Consider the following 19,204-nt stretch of genomic DNA (forward strand, 5'->3'; position numbering starts at 1 on the left):
TTAAACTGAAGTATAGTTGACATAATATTTGTTCCAGGTGTACAACATAGTGATTTGACAATTATATACATTATGAAATGCTCTCCATGATACGTGCAGTCCTCATATACAGTTATTACAATATGATTGCCTATATTCTCTATGCTGTACTTTTCATCCTCATAACTTCTTTGTTTTACAACTAGAAGTTTATACTTCTTAACCCTCTTCATCTGTTTTGTTTATCCCCTCATCTTCCTCCCCTTCTGGAGACCAGCAGTTTGTTCTCTGTATTTCTGAGCCTGTTAATATGAAACAGTATTTATCCTTACTAACACAAGAGGTGCTCTAATTTCTATTTCATTAAAAAAAAAAAGTGCTGTTTTCTGACCTTCTGCTTGGCGGTCGGCATGAGTTTGAAAAACACATAAAGCCTGGCTACTCCAGTACCAGTAGCACCTGGGAGCTCGCTGGGACTGTGGGCTCTCGGCGTCTTCCCGCACCTCCTGCATTATAATCTGCGTCTAAAGTGATATTACAATTACAGAGTAATCAAGGTATTCTAGAGTTGTGCAAGCTGTGTTGAGGGAAACTGGGGACAAGGTGTGGACTTGACACGGGCTGTAACATTAGAAGGGGGGGTGGATCGGCTTCACGAGAGCAGTAGTGCCTTCTGACATGTCCCTAAGGGAAAGGTGAGTCACAGAGAGCAGCTGAGTGGGGTGATGAGCCCTGGAAGTCCTGACCCATAGATGACATTGTGCCCTGACACCTTCAGAGACTCTGGGTCTGGTTGTGCGGGGAAAGCTGGTGGTCCCTCTGCACATGTTCCTTAGCCTTGATCCCAGCCAGGGAGTCTTTTGTATTCTATCACTGGATGGTTTAGAATACCTACAAAGACCATAGATTTGTAGCAAGACCCTTTTAGGTTCAGAGGTCTGCAGTTCACGTCTAGTTTTTGAGACTTCTAGAATGGTCATTAAAATATTTTTTCTTTAATGTTTATTTTTGAGAGAGAGACAGAGCATGGGTGGGGGAGGGTCAGAAAGAGAGAGGGAAACACAGAATCCAAAGCAGCTCCAGACTGAGCTGTCAGCACAGAGCCTGACGGGGGGCTTGAACATATGAACCGTGAGATCATGGCCTGAGCTGAAGTTGGAAGCTTAACCAGATGAGCCACCCAGGGGCCTCTTAGAATGGTCACTTTTTAAAAAAAGATGTTTAAGTAATCTGTACACCCAACATGAGGATTGAACTCACAATGCCAAGATCAAGGGTTGCATGCTCCTCTGACTGAGCCAGCCAGGCACCCCTAGGATGGTCATGCTTTTAAACCACACAGCAACAAAAAGTACAAACTCCTTTAGCTTCCTCCACCCAGCATTAGCATACCCATCATTGGAGTGAATCTGGCTTTCGTGTAGCGTTACCATGAATAATAAACCTGGTGAAACTGTGTAAATGTTAAAAATTGAATAATTGTTGAAATGTGAGGCCTGCAGTGGGCTTGCGGCCTCAGTCAATGCCTTCTTATGCTGTCCACTCACTGCTGCCAAGCTCCAGGACACAGCAACAGGACACCTGCTGGGGACTTGTGTGGGCTCGTGGCGATGGCCAGGATGGGAATGACCAAGTCTGGTTTCCCCAATGACTGACCCAGTTATGTGACAGTTCACTGTGAAGCACAACATACTCCACAGTGGTCGCTTTACAGGGAGATTCCACTCTTCGCGCAGGAGGACTTTGTTTTGGCCCCTCAGCTGTCAGACCTCTGCTGTCTAAATGTCAATGTGACAAGGCGTATGTTTAACCTAGCGGGAAAAATTTAGAATATTATCTGGCAGATTCAGGTTCCTAAACCTGACATTTAGATCTTTGGAGTTGGTATATTTTGTGGCCCAGGCACATGAATAGTGACATCTCCTTTCCAATCTGTGCCTTTCTTTGCATCATAAGTATTAGATGAGAAAAAAATATATTTTTCTCTATTATTAGCATCTCTGGAATCTCACAGTTTAGAAACTGGGGAACAAATTCTTTCCACACAAATGTGAAGGTCTTTTAAAAAAAAACCTGCCTTTTTCTTCTTAAGAATTTTTAAAATATTTATTTATTTTTGAGAGAGAGACAGAATGCAAGTGGGGAAGGAGCAGAGAGAGAGAGAGAGAGAGAGAAAGAGAGAGAGAGAGAGAGAGAGAGAGAGAGAGAGAGAGAGAGAATCTGAAGCAGGCTCCAAGCTCTTAGTTGTCAGCATAGAGCATGACACAGGGTACAAAATCATGGACCATGAGATCATGACCTGAGCCAAAGTTGGACGCTTAACTAACTGAGCCACCCAGGCACCTCCCCAAAAACCCTATCTTTTTAGCACATTGTTCACTCTTGGTAAAACCCTGATGAAAAGCAGGCAGGATAGTAACCATATATTAAAAGATGTGCAAAAGCACCACTTTCAGTTCCTTTCAGTGGTTCCAGTGTTTCTCAGAGCAAACCTCCTCTAACTATACTTTAGCTCTGAAGTCAGATAAATTTGATGACAACAGAAATGATTCATTCTATTCTTTATGAAACAAGACAAATTATGCTTTGGGAGAAAATAATTTGCTATAAAGTAGAAAATGTTTTAATATTTATATCTTATAATAAAACCATAACATGTTTATAAACACTCTATCAAGCATTTTTACAATGGGGCCACTGCTGACAACTAGAAATACGCAATAAATATGCACAGACACACTGAGTATGAAATATACATCTCGATTTTATAATTGTGTGTGCTTTATTTTTTACACAAATGGAATGGAAGTGTCGAATATTTACACTTAACAGGAGTGTAAGCTGTGCAGTGTCTCTGTAAACTCCAGCCCAGGCAAGGAGTATTCCCCCCTCCCTCCCATCCTGCACTACAGCTCGATGGAGAAACATCCTGTCAGAGAGAAGCACAAAACCGTCATTTTGAAAGGATCTTAACGGGTACAGCCTGGTGCACTCGGAAGTTAAGACATACTTAGGAAACACAAATTCAAAAAAGAGAGAAGAAAAGTGTGCCATCCCATTGGGAGTCAACCTTGCCATTTGGTTGTCTGTCCTTATGAGTCGCTAGGGAGATTCTGTATTCTGTCTTTTAGGTGATCTATGTCTAAATCATACATCTGTCTCAGCTTGTCCTCAGCTGCTACAAGAAACTGCACAGCTGTACAAGAAATGGTTTCCAAAGCACGGTTTTCAGTGAGGAAAGATATTTACAGACTGGAGTGTGTGTGTGGGTTTCCATCCACATTCATTCATACCCGATGTGGTATGTGTATAAACGATATACATACCACATAGACCATACATACACATAAGTACAATGCATATCCACAGAATTCTGTAGGAAGATCTCTGGCAAATCAGTTGTCAGCATGTCACTCCACATGCTTTAAGAGAAATGTCCCCCTTTACCCCCAAGGAGTGACAAATTACTATGTATGATAAACTTAGGAGCTAGCCCGAGTCCTTGACTTAAATACTTTTGTAGGAATTTAGGCAGGACCAAGACAGGAAAAAGAGATGTTATTTCACCAGCGAGTCCATTCAATCTCACCAGAGCAATCACCAGCTGAAAAGCAGAGGGGGCTTCACATGAAAATGGTGGGGGGGAGCTTATGAGAGGGAAAAAAAATGTCTCTCTCCAAACCAAGGCGATGGCATGGCTTCAATGAGAAGAAAGAGGTTTGCTGTCAGAATGATTTTGGGGCCAGAGTCTGCCTTTATAGAGAGGAAGTGTCCTCAGAGCCACGGGATGATGCTGGGAGTGGGCTCACTGTGGACCAGCCTTCAGGCAGAGAGGCACCCAGGTGCCGGCAGGGCCCAGAGCTCATGCATCGTCGCTGCGAGGGCAGCGGTGCAGGCTGGCTCAGTGAGGCATGCTGGAGCTGGCTCCAGCCCAGGACCTCATGCTCAGCTTTGCTTTCTGGGCTGCGCGGGTGAAATGGTGACCCAAAGGAATTGTGTCATCCGTCCAGTGTATGGACATGCTGTCCGAATCAGCCATGAGCCCTTATAAGGACAGAAATATTTCGGAGTGAGGTACGGGAGAGGAGATGATCAGAGGTGTGAGGAGAAGAGGAAGGACAGGAAGGAAAAGGGGAATGAGAAGGGGAAAGGGAGACTAAAGGAGGTGGAGAGATAGGGGAGTGAAGGGGGGAGAGTAAACGAGAGAATGCAGAAGAAAGGCAACACTCAGGGGAGACAGGGCAGTAGGAGAAAGGGAGAGGTGTACACAAGAAGAGGTGGAATGAGACCGACATGGAAGGAGGTGGGCAGAGGAAGATAATGAGGAAAAACCAGAGGTGAGAGCGAGAGGAGTGGAGAGTTTCTCCCTGGCTCGGGGTCTGGAAGGGCTGGCAGTAGGATCAAGGACAGCTCACAGACACCTGAGTGCGGCTTCAAAAAGATGGGCTCACTGTGCAGTAGGAGCCAAGCCGAGAACTCGGGGCTGGGGGTGGGGTGGTGGGAGGAAGGCCGGCAAAGAAAAGGCCAACAGATCCTGTGGGAGGAGAGCAAAAAACAAATGCCCCTGCAATTAGCTGACAAATGTGATTTTGATTTTGGTAAAGCTGAGACCCCCGTGGTGCTACACATTGTACCAGAGCATGAAAAATAGCACCAGTGACACGATCTGGCACTTTTCTGAAAGGGCCCAGCATGTGAAGGTGACATTGCGCCCCCAGCAAGCCTTCAGATTGGAGAGAGCTCTGGACAAAGTTTGCAGTGTTAGCACCAGTCTGGCCCCAGGCTCCAAGTGCATTTGCACCAGATATAATCTGGGTAACTTTCCTGCTGTGTCCATACAAGTCATCAGATGTGCTGCAAAATACACCAGTCATTGGAGCCATAGAGACCTCAACATTGGGAAGCGCAAGACAACAAAACAAATGGAGGTGTAAATTCTATAGGAAAAGACCCTCTCACCAATGTGCTTGGTGATTCTTCAAGCAAATATATATGTATATATATATATTTATATAAATCTACATAAAAAAATCAGTGCAAATGCCAATTCTAATCTGGAAGCATCTACACTAGGAAAATAAATAATTATATTACTACAAAACCAAGGGTTGGTGGGTCAATTTGATTGTACTCAGCCACAGCAATACTTAATATTAAATGGAAAGCACATCACACGACCCGCGGAAACATCTACTCATTAATGACAGTCCTTTAAATAAATGGTTGCATGCTCAGTTGAGAAACCAAAGAAGTTATTATGGTGGCCTAAAAATAGAGCTGGGATCAGGAATGGCATTCTGGTGGCAGAAAACTTCTCGCAGCAATATTGATGAAAGTAGGCCTTGACCTGAAACTTGGCCAATCGCAGCCACAGACAGATCTTAAACATTTTGAACACTCTAAGGAAGTCTCCAAATATTTAACTTTCATCAGAGGGAAAATGCATTGCTAGCCCTTCCATTGGCAAAGGCAGCCTCGAGACGATAGGTAGATGCAGAATTTTGCATTTTTGTGTTTGGTTTGGTGACTGCAGGGAGGCGGACAGTGGTAGTTAGTGTAAGATGAACAACACTGGTTTTTGGAAAGAGACCCTCATTCTGAGCTCTGATGTTCTTACTGTGAAGAAGCCCCATCACTGCTGATGGCTCTATCTCTCGCTCTCCCATCCCAGCCTGCATGCTGGTTTGCTGCACAGTGTGGCAGAGTCCCTGCCAGGTCTGATGTACCCCAGAAATAAGGCGATGGGGCTTAGTCTGGGCATGCATAGAACCCAGAGTTGAGTGGTTATTGAGATCACTGAAAAGTCTCTCTCTAAACACCTTGGGCACAAGCAATGCTGATGTTATCATCAGCTCTAAAGTGGGATATAGGCTTCGGGAGGTTTTATTTCAAATCATCATTATTATAATTGCTAAAAAATAAACTTGGTCCAGGTGCAGACCCCAAGAAAGGCAGTTCAACTGGTTGAGCTCAAAGTTGTTAATTGTCTTTCCTGTGGTTCTATCTCTTTGCCCTGTACACAGAAACAAAAGTCTGCACCCCTCACCCCCAACCAGCTGCTTCCCTCTTCCTCAAAGAAATAGTGCTTCTTGGGACAGATCTCTCCATGGCTCTGTATCATCTCTCGCTTTTACAAAACCCTCAGTTACTTGTGAAACAGACAAAAAAGAAGTCCTAATTACTCATGGTTGGCTAAAATACTAAATGATCCTTTAAGAATTGCATGTAAGTAACTAGGAACCAAGTTATTCAGCTATCTATCTGCATGGCAGGCCCAGGTTGTTTAACAAGATGAAAGCAAAAACTTCCCTTTAGATTGTTTGCATGAGTTTGTGTCTGAAAGCCATCAGCTTAAAAATACATTAATCAAATGTCTTCCAAAAAACCCATGAGGGCAACTCATTAAGGGATGTGCTCCAGGAGAGTGTGTGGAAGGGAGATCATGGGAGGTAAGTGGGGGAGAAGTCTTTGTCAGACTTCGGAAGGAACTCAGATGCTCTTAATGGATCATTGGCAACAAAAGGGAGAGTGCAACTTTCAATTCTTGAATTTGATCATCTGCTGAGAGTGCATACATTTAGTCTTTCAATTAGTCTTTACAAAATATTTCACAAAACTTTTTTAACCTATAGAAATTCGTTTCTATACATTGATATATTTTTATTGTATAAATTATTCTCATCTTTAGTGCCTTCTTTCAGCTTATAAATGGCAAAATAGACAACAAACAATCATAAAGCTAACCTCAGGTGGAATTCCCCCCTCTCAGTGAGGTCAGTCCTCCATACACTTGTGAATTTTATGAAATGCTCGTCTTTGTGGATGCCAGTCAAGAAGCTACACACTTAGCCTTCCCTGATATTATGCTGTCTCCAAAGGGACTCCTTTCCTTTTTCCTTCTTTCTTTCTTTTGCTTGTTAAGAAATCAAAGGGTGTGCATAGTTATAAAATTCGTGTACCAATTACAGATGTGGGTAATGGGAAGGTTGGTGAAGTTCAAGTGCTGGCAACTTTTCTTTAAAGCAAAAAACACAGAGAGCTCAGCAGCTAAATCAGCTCTGGACAGCTGCTGGGGTGAGGAGGCTGCCCATCTCCTGGCCAGAAAGCCGGTCAGAGGTTCATCCCTACACCTGGCACTTTGAGCAAACCAAAGCCTTCCTGCATACTGCAATGTCTTTTCTGTCCCACCCTTTGGGCCCTCCGTTTCCTTCATGGCTTCACACAGTTTGTGTTGTACATTCATAAGAATTCACATTGACTGCAAAAACATAAATGCAACAAAAACATAAAAGCCTCCAAGTAGTATATTATATATATTTTGTTCTTCTAAATGCTCTTCTGTCATTGTTGGAGGTGCAGTAGCTAATTTATAACTTTTCCTTTGAGGGAATCCAGATGAAAGGCCCAGATTGCTCTTCAATAACAAGCTTGCATTGATTATATATATCTTCTAAGGTGTCTCCTTGGACAATAGCTAGAACAAAAGTAAACACAGCAGAGTTAGGAATCATTCCCTGGTTGGTGAAGAACAGCCATCAACCAACAGAAGCTCAAACCAGTGACACACAAACTCATCTGGAAGCTTCATGTTATTTTTCCTTAGTAAGAAAAAAATGGAAAATTTACCTAAGTAAGATCAGATCATCAGTGATTAAAGGAGGAAAAATGCTTTCAGTGCCTGTCTTAGATCAGGTGACAAATGTAGCACGGTCTTTCTGCTTTTCTACATGTCTGTAATTGTGGACAATGAATTGTTTATATAGTTAAATTTTATGGGCGCCTACTCTGGCCAGGCACTGGGCTAGGCAAAGATCAACTTTCAGATAGAGATCTCCCTGCTTATCAGAGAAAGCTGGCCTCATATTCTGTATACTGCAATTACTCCAGCAGGTGCAAAAATTTAGACATTTTAGACACAGAGGAAATCATAAGGTTTCAGAGGCAACTTTAGCGAACCCCTTGAGCCCCAAACCCTTTAATTTAATAGGAAGCCCCATTCATTCTCCAAGTAATCTGGTAAACTGATACTTTACCATCACAGGGCTACTAATATTGAGAATTCCTTACATTCTTGATGTTGTACATTCTTACAACAACTTATAAGAAACATAAATAAGAGGAAAACAAACACATTGCTATTACCTAAGACACCAAGTCACCTGAAAGTAGAATTAAGTACCTTTCATAAACTCCTTTGAAGTAAAGTTATCTTACAGATAGATCTCCAAAACATGTCAGCACTATCTATAGGACATTAGGGATTAAAAATGAATTGCTACTGAAACATAGTTTAGATCTTCAAAAATAAACCTAAGAATATATTGACTATTGTATTTTATTTATTTATTTATTTTTTAATGTTTATTTATTTTTGGTACAGAGAGAGACAGAGCATGAGAGGGGGAGGGGCAGAGAGAGAAGGAGACACAGAACTAGAAGCAGGCTCCAGGCTCTGAGCTAGCTGTTGGCACAGAGTCTGACGCGGGGCTCGAACCCACGAATGTGAGATCTGACCTGAGCCGAAGTCAGAGGCCCAACCAACTGAGCCACCCAGGCGCCCCTGTATTTTATTTCTGATATGAACCGCTGCTCAAAATGTGCATAATTTTGATCTAATGTTTATGCCTAGATGTTCTTTCAGTATGACATGTAATTCATACCTTTGTTATTGATAGAAATTTTACTTAAGATGACCTGATTCAACATATTTGCAAACTGCTAATCCACTGGCATTTTCCTATTCTGATTAAGAAGAAAAATAAATCATGTAACTTCTCATAAGGTAATTCAGGAGGAAAGTTCCTGCTTTAATTTTTTATAAGAGAGAGAAAGCGAATGGGGGAGGGGCAAACGGGGGGGGGGGGAAGGGAGGGAAAGAGAGAGGGAGAGAGGGAGGGAGGGGGGGAGAGAGAGAGAGAGAGAGAGAGAGAGAGAGAGGGAGAGAGAGGGAGAGAGAGAATCTTAAGCAGGCTCCATCCACAGCGTGGAGCCCAACTCAGAGCTCAGTCTCCAGATGGTGAGATGATGAGCCACCTAGTGCTGGAGGAATTTCTTGTTTTTAAGCAATTTTTTGTTGTAAGGCAAACTCTACCCACTTTGAATACTCTTTGGATTTGATCAGTGTTTCATGAAAATGATGAAAGAGAACCCCGAACACCTGGGACAAGAAAATATTCCTCTAGTCCCCAAACTTCATGTTTCCAAAGAAATGTTTAAAAAGAAAAAGGAAGGGTGCCTGGGTGGCTCAGTTGGTTGAGTGTCCGACTTCGGCTCAGGTCATGATCTTGCGGTTCATGGGTTTGAGCCCCGCGTCAGGCTGACAGCTCAGAGCCTGGAACCTGCTTCCAATTCTGTGTGTCCTTCTCTCTCTGCCCCTCCCCTGCTCATGTTCTGTCTCTCTCTGTCTCTCAAAAATAAATGTTAAAAACAAAAAAGAAAAAGGGAAAAGGGGGCACATGGGTGGCTAAGTCAGTTAAGCATCCCAACTGTTAATTTCAGCTCAGGTCATGATCTTAATGGCTGTGGGACTGAACCCCCGGGTCGGGCTCTGCATGAGCAGAGAGCCTGCTCGGGACAGTTTCTCTCCTCTCTCTCTCTCTCTCTTTCTCACTCACTCTCTCGCTCTCTCATTCTCTCTGTCCCTCCCCTGCTCATGTGCCTGTTCTCTCTCTCAAAGTAAATAAACATTTAATAAAAAAGTAAAAGAAAAAAAGTTTTGTATTGGGACTTGATCTGGAATTAATGGAAACACCAAGAAGTGTTTCAGCATCTTGCTCATGTGCTGCTAATGGGGACACAGCCCTGCATATCACTGAAGCAGAGAATGGAGCCCTGAGACTGCTTCTCATGAATCACCACTTTGGATGCTGCCAATCTGAGCCCTAAAAGTTTCTTTTTTTAAGTTTTCTGTTGATAGCAGGGGGATGGTTTAATGAGGTACTGAATGCCTCAAATCTTCTTAATAGCAGGAGATAGCTCAGTGCCATATGTGACTCATGGTTTTGGGCGGGGCCAGTGGGAACCTGGAAACTGGCTGTAGCTGAACCCAAAGAGGAGAAAACCCAGAGTTCTGGATCAGGTAGGTACAGAAGAGGGAAATTAGAGTTTCTCAGAGGAAAGGTTTTAGGGCCCAGGTATACCAGACCCAGACTCCTCTCTTAGTGCCAAATGTCAGATAGTTGATCCTTTCTCTCACAGTACAAGGGTAAATGAACTTACCTGTAAAATATTCTCCAAATTCTTGTTCTAGCTTAATCGCACGATCATAGGTTTTCTTGGCTTGTTCCTCTGTTAGACGTTTATTCATCTCCCTGGGAAAATGAGGGTTTGGTATTAGAACACACGAGGAAAGTACCAAATCCTGAAAAATTAAAATATGTGGCAAAAATGAATCCTGAAGGAGGCACAGTGTAATCTTAGCAGCTTCCTTGTCCTCATTCGGGGTTCTTCTTTGCTGGAATAATTTCAGCAACGAGGACCCCCTCCCAGAGAGCTCACACTCAGTTCCACACTGGAACCGAGACTGACGCAGAGTCTGTTTTGATTTCCTGTCACTGGTCCCTGTTCTATCCTCTGCAGTCACACAGAGTGGGACGAAACCTCTTTCTCCCATGACAGCCTTCGGGGTCTTAACATCAAGGGCTCACGGGTCCCTTCAGTGTACCACTCCTTCAGAATAAACTGCCCTACCTCCTTCATCTGTTCTCTCATTGGACTGGATTTCCAAATCCTAACATTCCTGATTACTCTTTGGTCTCTGTCCTTGACTGTCTCGATCTGTCTTAAATATGGGACATAGATTCAAATAAATCTTCCAGGGGTTGTCAGAAGGGGGAGAAGAGACAGAGAGAAGGAAAGGGACATCACAGCATTTTGTACCTCATCACATCTGGGAGAACTAGACTTGACTGCTGGTGGGTCCTGCTCTCATAGAAACCTTTGATTTCTCTGCTCCCCGTCCTCCCTGAGGGCTGCAGCTCATCATCAGCATGTAGCAGGGAATGTATGGAGTGGAGAAACAAAGTGCTTCCTGAGAAAATGTGACAGGCCCCTTAGGCATGTGTAGCTTTCAGGCCGAAGAGGCATTCTGCCGCTCTCCCCGCTCAACTTCTACAAAGGGCGAGGCACAGCTATAGAAACAGGAGCCCTGAACTTCTCTGTTTTTATATCCAGATGGCTTTAGAAAGATCTGTTCAGGGAGGCATGAATAAATAAATGGATACAGAGAGAATGTAACAATCAAATGTGCTGGGACCAGAATATTTTCAAAGCGATTATATGCAAGTAACCTACATAGTGAGCCACGGTAGAGGATCTTGGTAAGAATTTCCAGTGCTGACTTGGTTTTGTTGCTGTTCTGATAGGAGAATGGGCTATAAAGTATTAGGCCCTGGGATTCTCTCTCTGTCCCTTTGTTTTCTGTCAGTCTCTCAATGATGGTGTATATAAGTGCTCCTTAATCATTGTAAGATTACGGAAAACCATCCTAGTCTCAAGGACAGAGTGAGTGGGAAGGAAATGGAAAAATAATCCAATCTCCTGATTCCTAACCAGCAGCAGCTTTATCTTTCCATGTCCTCTAGGTGTTAAAATTCTTTGCCTAACAAACAAGCTGTACTTTACTAAATAGAAATTATATTGTCTTCCCATTTTTTCTTAATCAAAGACATCTTATTAATCAAAGAGTGATAATTCTTTCCTCTTATCATCATATGACTACCAGGGTGGCTGTACTGGGCTGATAAAAGTCTAGCCAAGAGCGGAGGTATCTTGGTTGGCCCACTGAGACGCATCACAGGGGCACGCAGACTACTGGAAGCTTTGCTGCCTTTACATGCCACAGAGGAAGCCAGAGATTAGGGTCTGGGACCGGTGGTTTTAGAGCAAGTAGCTGTGGCCTGAAGTAATAAAGGGACTTGTGAAAGTAAAAGAGGAGATCAAAGTCTGAAAAAGTTTTGGGGTTCTTTTAAAACCAATTTTCGTCAAACAGACTTTTCATTATACCAAGACTTTCCCAAGAGGCTTATTTGGAAAAAAAATTTAACGAACTGAAATCAGATGTTAACATGATTCTAGACATGATCTGATGGCTGCAGTACAAAAAAGTAGGAATTTCCTGAACTCTTGATGAAATAAAGGCGTCTCGTCTCAAGGGCTGGTGTCTACAATTCTCCTCCCAAACAGCTCCAGCCCCAGAAGCTGTGAGTGCATGTTACCCTTGGGTACAGAAGATACTGGGCTAAACCCAGGGATACTGTTCATAGAAAGATAGGGTTTTATTCCAATGTCAAGAAGTCACATGGCGCTGGACCTCCTTTGACTTGTCCAGCTCACGCTAGTCTGTGTTCTCAGAATTCCCTTTGCACTTACTGTAGCCATGACTGAATTTAGATTTTTGTCCTCTACTATATCATCTATTATATACATTGTCTCCTTGCCTAATCTGCCAGTTCTTTGAGGGTGGAGACTCATCAGCATGTGTCATGGAGCCTGGCTCAAGACTTACTTGTTGAATAAGTAAGTAAATGGATGAATGGAGAACTAGACAAATAAACCTAATTATGATACAGTTGAAGATAGGAGGAAACACGGGCCACTGTGGGAACAAGAAGGTAAAAACAGATAGGGGGTGGCAAGGTAAAGAGACACAGGAAAGCTTCACACTGCCATTGGGGTTGGGGAAGAGGAATAGAGGTAGCATGGTGACATACTATAAAAAGAACATCTTTTATACACACCCTTGATTTTATGCTCCTCTGAAGAATCAGCTATGTACGTGCTAATAAGCTCTGTGGTTTGATGTGAATGATGCACTTGAGAAATAATGTGTGTGATGATGTGTCAATGCTTAAATGTGACAGCCGCCATGCTTTTGTTCCAGTTGACCTAGCATTCACTCCTCCTCCGGGGGAATGGGCAATTCATGCTAGCTTTGCTCCTAAAGTAAAACCCTTGGAAAAGAGTGAACTGGAAAGTACACATCCAGCCTTTAATGATAAGATCAGATTGGTTTGCATGTCACCATTACTGCACTCGAGACTCATGAATATGGCTGCAGCAAATTATGTCAGATTCAAGGTCCTCAGTGTGGAAGCCAGTCTTCAGAGTGTTTAATTTCCCTTGGTGATAAGTGGCTGTGACAGTGCCCCAAGGCAAAACTAAATAAGTCATCTCATAGTTGTGGAAGGAAGTAGACCTTCTCCCACTGAGCACCAGATGGGAACGTCTCCCAATATCACACTAAAGCAAATGTGCCAAGGCTGTTTCTCTCTCAGGCTTCCCTTCTCTGGGAAGCTATTTATCCCACTGTGTATTTATGTTGTGAAAACCTATTTTTCTGTTTTTGAATAGAAATAGAAAAGGCCTTCAAGATGTTATTCCCCAAAGGTGAGGGCCATTTTTCTATTGTTCTTTATAATGTTGGCATTGCTAATATTATTTATGAAGTCCTTTACAGATTGTAAATTGCTTTTACATCATGAGACTCATGGTTGTTTAATTTTCTTTGTGCACTACTCAACACGGTATTCCATATGAGGAGAAATGTGAGTGTTATCAGGGATAATATTATCAAGAACCAGTATCTTATCATCAACAAGTGTTTTTCCATGTGCCAGCTGTGGGCAAAGCTCTTTGTTATAATTTATCACCTAAATTCTTCGGGCAGAAGATATTGTCAGGGGTCTCCTGATTTTATTTCTTCATTTTGGGAAGAACTTTTGTCCATCTTTTACTTATGGGAATGTTTTCTGCTCCTAAGATATGTCTCTGGTGAATTCCCCAGAGACTGACTGTCTATTTAACTTAATTTTCTTGGGTTGCAATTCTAGCTGTTGCAGCTTGCTGTGCTTCTTCACCTTTAGAGAAGACGTGGAATGACTGGCTGGTACCTTTCGCAAGTAACTGTTTCACCTCTGGGGTTATGTAATTTCCTTTTGTTTGGCCTTGTCACGCACCCTGTTTTCCAGTCTCTGTTTCACGTTTGAAGCTGATCAAATGCTCTAAGATCTTGAGGCCCAAATGGAGGCATATTTGAGCAATGCTTTTGCAACAGACACACTGGCATTATATCTTGTGACTGCTTGGAAAAGTTGGTTTATGTGTTTTGTAATGATAAAATGGTTTTATTCCTTTTACAATAAAGTAATTTGAAAGTTTTAACAGTTATAATTGCTACTATTTATTGAGGGCTTACCATATGCTAAAGACCAAATGGAGAGCTTTGCATTCATCATCAGGTTTAACCTTTATACTAGCTGTGAGGTACACATTATTAATGTGTCTAGTTTAGAGGTGAGGAGCTAAATCTGACAGAGGTCTAGCAGCTTGCTTGAGGCCACATAACTGATCAGAGGTAAAGGGAAAAAAGCCACACCTAGCCTAACCCATTTTCAAGTCCCTGCTCGTAGCCTCTTTGCTCTGCTACCTTTTTGGCTATTGCAGCCTCCTATTTATTTGAGAGTTGTCTAGAAAGCAATGCTAACAATTTCTATCAAATTGCCAGGGAAAAGGTGTTACTTTATAGTCGAGTAATTGCCCAATTTGTGTACTGATTTTTGAAGGAAGATATTTTGTCAGTCCTCTGAAAAATAAAAAGAACAACAAAAATATCTGAGTCATACACGTTTGCCTGATTCATAAACATGCACTGGTATGGAGCTATTGGTGTGAGTTATAGACGTGTTCTTGCCGTGTCCCTAAGAAAACTCCCTTTTAAGGATAGTGGTCTACAGACATGAGGTTTTAATTAAGAAATACAAGAATTATCTGCTAGAACAAAATGAAATGTCAATAGAAAGGGTCTAAAATATTGTCTGTTCCCTCTAGGAAAATCCACACATTTAAAAAGATTTACTTAATGGAACTGCTTTCAGAGGAAAGAGACAAGCAAAGATAACTGCTTGCTAGCATTTGAAAACCAAGCCAAATCACACCAAACTGAACCAAATCAACCTGTCTTTAAAACAACAAAACAAAACAAGCCAAAAGGAAAAAAAAAATCACACACACACACACACACACACACACACACACCTGTGAAATGAAAATAAAAATCAAGAAACATTAGTGAAGACATGGTAGGGAATTACTGACATTATTTCCCTAATGGTTCAAAAACATTTAAGTGTATTTTTTAAAAAGGAAATGCTTTAAAAAATCAACATTGGCCCTTCTGATTTATGAGCATTTGTGATAAAGAGCTGTTAGCAATTTGCTGTGTCACGTGGAACAGGCAGCTGGGTGATAGCCTCCTGTGCCCTCCACTTACATGAGAGGTTCCAGAGATTTGGGCTTAATGAAGATGGCAATGGGATAGAGCTGGGCAACTTGTAACCGCTTGATAGCGTTTCCTGACACGTCAAGTATACAGTGTTTGCCCTGGTAGAAAGAGAAGAAAAATATGGAGTTAATCCAGAAAGAATGGTCATAATCGAACCAAAACAAACAAACAAAACAAACAAGCAAAAAAAGTAAGTGTGTCTTAGAGGAAGGTAAGGGATACTGAATTCCTAATGGTTGAAAAGGGGTCATTGCAAAACATAAATGAAAGTTGATATACATGGTAATCACTGAATGCTTTTGATTACTCATATTTATTATTCCTTTACTAAGCGCCTGCCACTGGGGTAGAGATTTTACATGTGTTATCTTGGTTAGCTTGATTTTCTTAAATAAATACCTGATGTTTTGCACAAAGAAGAGATGTGGCATTATGTAATGTGACTGGGTCCACACTCATAAAATTGTCATAAACCATCTCTGAAGACAACTATCAAGAAATTCCCAAGCCTATGAGGTAGGTATTATCAGCCACATTTTACAGAAGCTAAGAGTAAGGCTTAGAAATAATAAGTAACTTGTCCAAGGTCTTCGTGCTAGAAGAACTCAAACCCAAGTCTTGAAGCACTGACAGAATTGTTGGTTGGAATAAATAGATCTCGTTGTTTCACCTTGACCAACACTGAATCTGAAAGAATGGTAATTACGTGAATTTGGAAAAGTTCCATAAACATTTGTTGAGTGTTTATATGTATCCTGCCCTAGATATGCTCAATCTAGTATAGCCGAAGACAGACATATACAGAGTTACCTTAACTATTATATCTCAAGTGCTGAGAGAGACTGTACGCATCGTGCATGTAAATTTCTTGTTTGTTAAAGGCCCTCTTACATATAGCACACCTCATTTAACTTGGCTTCCCTGCAATGAGTGCTCAGAGCAAGGAGTTGTTTTATAAAGTATTTCTGGAAAAGGAGATATAATTTGCCAAATACCATATTCTAACTCCCAGGGAGAAATGGCCTCATTACTCTGAGGCTAGAAGAAGTTTACAAAAGAAGAGAAAAAACATATTGTGCAGATAAGAACAGTCCTAAATCAATAGCAGGGGATTAGAAACTGTCTATAGTACCCTAGGAGAAACATACTAAGATGGTTCAACCCTATGTCATTTAAGTAATTGCAAGTTTGTTATTTGTGAAATACCCCAGCCAGACAAAATGTCTAAGTGCTGTTTGATTATTCACTGGCCAGAACTTTTCAAGTTACCAAAGGCTGTAACTACATGTTCAAAGGGGAGAACAGATGCAATAATCAGGAAACTGGTTAGAGACAATATGATGAAGCTCATAGAACCTAACTTTTGAGAGAGGAAGAGATGAAGCTTTCTTCCTGTATTCTCAGATAGAGATTAAAATTTCTTCTTTAATTTTTTATCAGTACATTAAAAGGTTGTATCAATCAAATCAATCAACCCAATAAATATAAATTGTATAACAAATATAATTAATTCTTAACTCTTTTCTTTTCTCCCATAAAACAAGTCCTTTGTGTTGACGGATTAGGATCTCTCTATAGGTAGATTTTTTTTTGATGGAGTTTTTGCACAAGTAGGAGAGAAGGAGGAGAGATGGGGGAGGGGCAGAGGGACCGAGAATCTTAAGCGGGCTCCACACCCAGTACAGAACTCAAAGCGGGGCTGAAACTCATGAACCATGAGATAATGACTTGAGCTGAAATCAAGAGTTGTACACTTAACCGACTGAGCCACCCACATGCCCCTCTCTATAGGCAGATCTTAAAGTCACATTCAAGTGCCTTCCTATCTGGTTCTCTCTTAAACATTCTCTTCTTTTCCAAGCCCTTGATATTACCGGCAAGAAGGGAATCGCAGAAGTGACACCCCCTCTAAGTTGGAAGAGGCCCTAGCCCTCTGCATCTACCTACCCCTCCACCAAGGGGGTCTCAAATTTTCAGTGAGATAAAATGTAACTCCTGCTAACAAAAAGAATTGAGGATCCTGAGCTAAACAACCAAGAGTAACAAAGCTTCTTTAATAAATTCAACACTGTTTACTGGGGCCAAAAACAGGTGAGTCAAAGACAAAGGGAATTTCCGCAAACTTTAGGCTGTTATTGCCTCAGGTTTTAACCCCTTCCTCCCCACAAGTCAGTCAGCATACTTTACTGAGATTAGAACAAAGATTAATGACCTTGCTCTAAAGTGATTTGCTGCTTAGAGGTCTTAAAAGGAATATTTAATCAAAATTTACACCTGCAGTAAGAGAAATGACCAAACAGTGCAGTTTGCCACCTGGGAACCTTCTTTAGGGGAGGTAGAAGATGATTGGTGAACATACCCTTTCTGCTACAAATCTCACAGACTGCACACTAGTTCCATATAAGTTGTCATTGTACTGGCCAGCTTCTATAAACTTGTGCTCTTGGATATCTTTCTCCATTTGTTCTCTGGAAATGACAAAGTGATAGTCTCTGCCATCCACCTCATAGTCCCGCTTTGGCCTCGTAGTATCTGTATAAAACAAAAATAATAAAATTAAGGTAGTCTATATTCATAAATGTCCTTTATAATTATTTTATCATACCCTCAACACAGATAAACAAAAATATGTAATATGGAGGACCATGACATAGTAACTGGTACCAGTTAGCCTCCTACTGTAAGCAACAACAAAATTAGACAAAGGATTTGGAACAGCCATTGTCAGGCATCAGGCGACAGGCAGCACAAGGCTGTGATCTTGAGGGAGGAGAAACCTACGAGGGGAACTATATTCGCTTTAACTCCAATTCCCAGAGGGGGGCCTAGGGGTTACATATTGCTAGGAGACACGGGAGTTCACTCAGAGCTGGGCATTTGGTTGAGAACCTGGAAAGGCCACAATTTGGAAGATTACTCTAGATTTTTTTTAAAGATATATTTATTTTTGAGAGACAGATCATGAACAGTGGAGGGACAAGAAGAGAGGGACACACAGAATCAGAAGCAGGCTCCAGGCTCTGAGCTGCCCGCACAGAGCCTGACGCGGGGCTCGAACCCATGAACTGTGAGATCATGACCTGAGCTGAAGTCGGACACTCAAACCGACTGAACCACCCAGGCACCCCAAGATTACTCTAGATTTATTCTAGGCCAACCTTCACAAAGTGTGAAACCAAGTCATAACTTAAGCAGCTTATTTGCCAGTAAATTATTATCAGCCAGAATAAAAACATATTATTTTATAAAGAAAGATAACCAAATCTGGGCTCTGAATACATAGTGACACAATGTCCAGGACACAATGAAAGATTATGGGACACGTAAAAAACAAAACCAACAAGAAAGTGTGTCATATAACCAGGAGGGAGAAAAAAATGGACATATAGCAAAAACATAGTTAGGGATTTAAAAATATGTAAAATGAGATCATCTCCCTTAAGCTAAGACTAAAAGTCATCAACTCTAACCATGGTTAGAGGTGGTTAAACTTCTTGGTAAGAAGAGAACGGAAAACAATCTATCCGTATAAATAAAAGATGTTAAAATATTTCCAATCTTTGATTCAGATACTCTTCTCCTAGGAATCTATCTTAAAAATTATGAAAACTTCAGATATAGATTTATTCTTATAGATATTCATTATATTAATTTATAAATATAAATAATAATTATAACATAATTACAACTAGTGAAAAGTAGAGACGTCCCTAAATACCCATAAATGAGAAATGATTAATTATGGCATAATAATTTAAAATATTTACATAAAATTTTAAATACTTTGAAAATACTTTTAAGCTAAAAAAAATTGTATACATCCAATGTGCACCCAATCAGAGGACAAAATGTGTGCATAGAAAGAAGGAATAGGTAGAAATCTATGAAAATACTAACAATGATATTATCTCTGGCTCCTATGTGAAATTCTGTATTTTAAAAATT

At 41.3% G+C, this 19,204-nt stretch overlaps 1 protein-coding gene across 8 annotated transcripts in view; it reads right to left on the minus strand.

Moving 5' to 3' along the window:
* Positions 1-2,723: 2,723 nt before the first annotated feature.
* The window catches only part of DLG2 (discs large MAGUK scaffold protein 2), a 1,964,578-nt gene continuing 1,948,097 nt past the window's right edge, over positions 2,724-19,204 (minus strand). For all 8 annotated transcript variants that reach the window (XM_029956387.1, XM_029956381.1, XM_029956385.1 and 5 more), the window contains 4 exons: positions 17,619-17,791; positions 15,248-15,357; positions 10,198-10,289; positions 2,724-7,453 (listed from right to left, as the gene is read on the minus strand). In XM_029956387.1, the coding sequence (XP_029812247.1) occupies positions 7,347-7,453; positions 10,198-10,289; positions 15,248-15,357; positions 17,619-17,791 (482 nt within the window). In that variant the 3' untranslated portion in view covers positions 2,724-7,346. The remainder of the gene's footprint in view (positions 7,454-10,197; positions 10,290-15,247; positions 15,358-17,618; positions 17,792-19,204) is intronic.

This window comes from Suricata suricatta, chromosome 11 (assembly GCF_006229205.1).
Source record: "Suricata suricatta isolate VVHF042 chromosome 11, meerkat_22Aug2017_6uvM2_HiC, whole genome shotgun sequence".
Lineage (NCBI taxonomy): Eukaryota > Metazoa > Chordata > Mammalia > Carnivora > Herpestidae > Suricata > Suricata suricatta.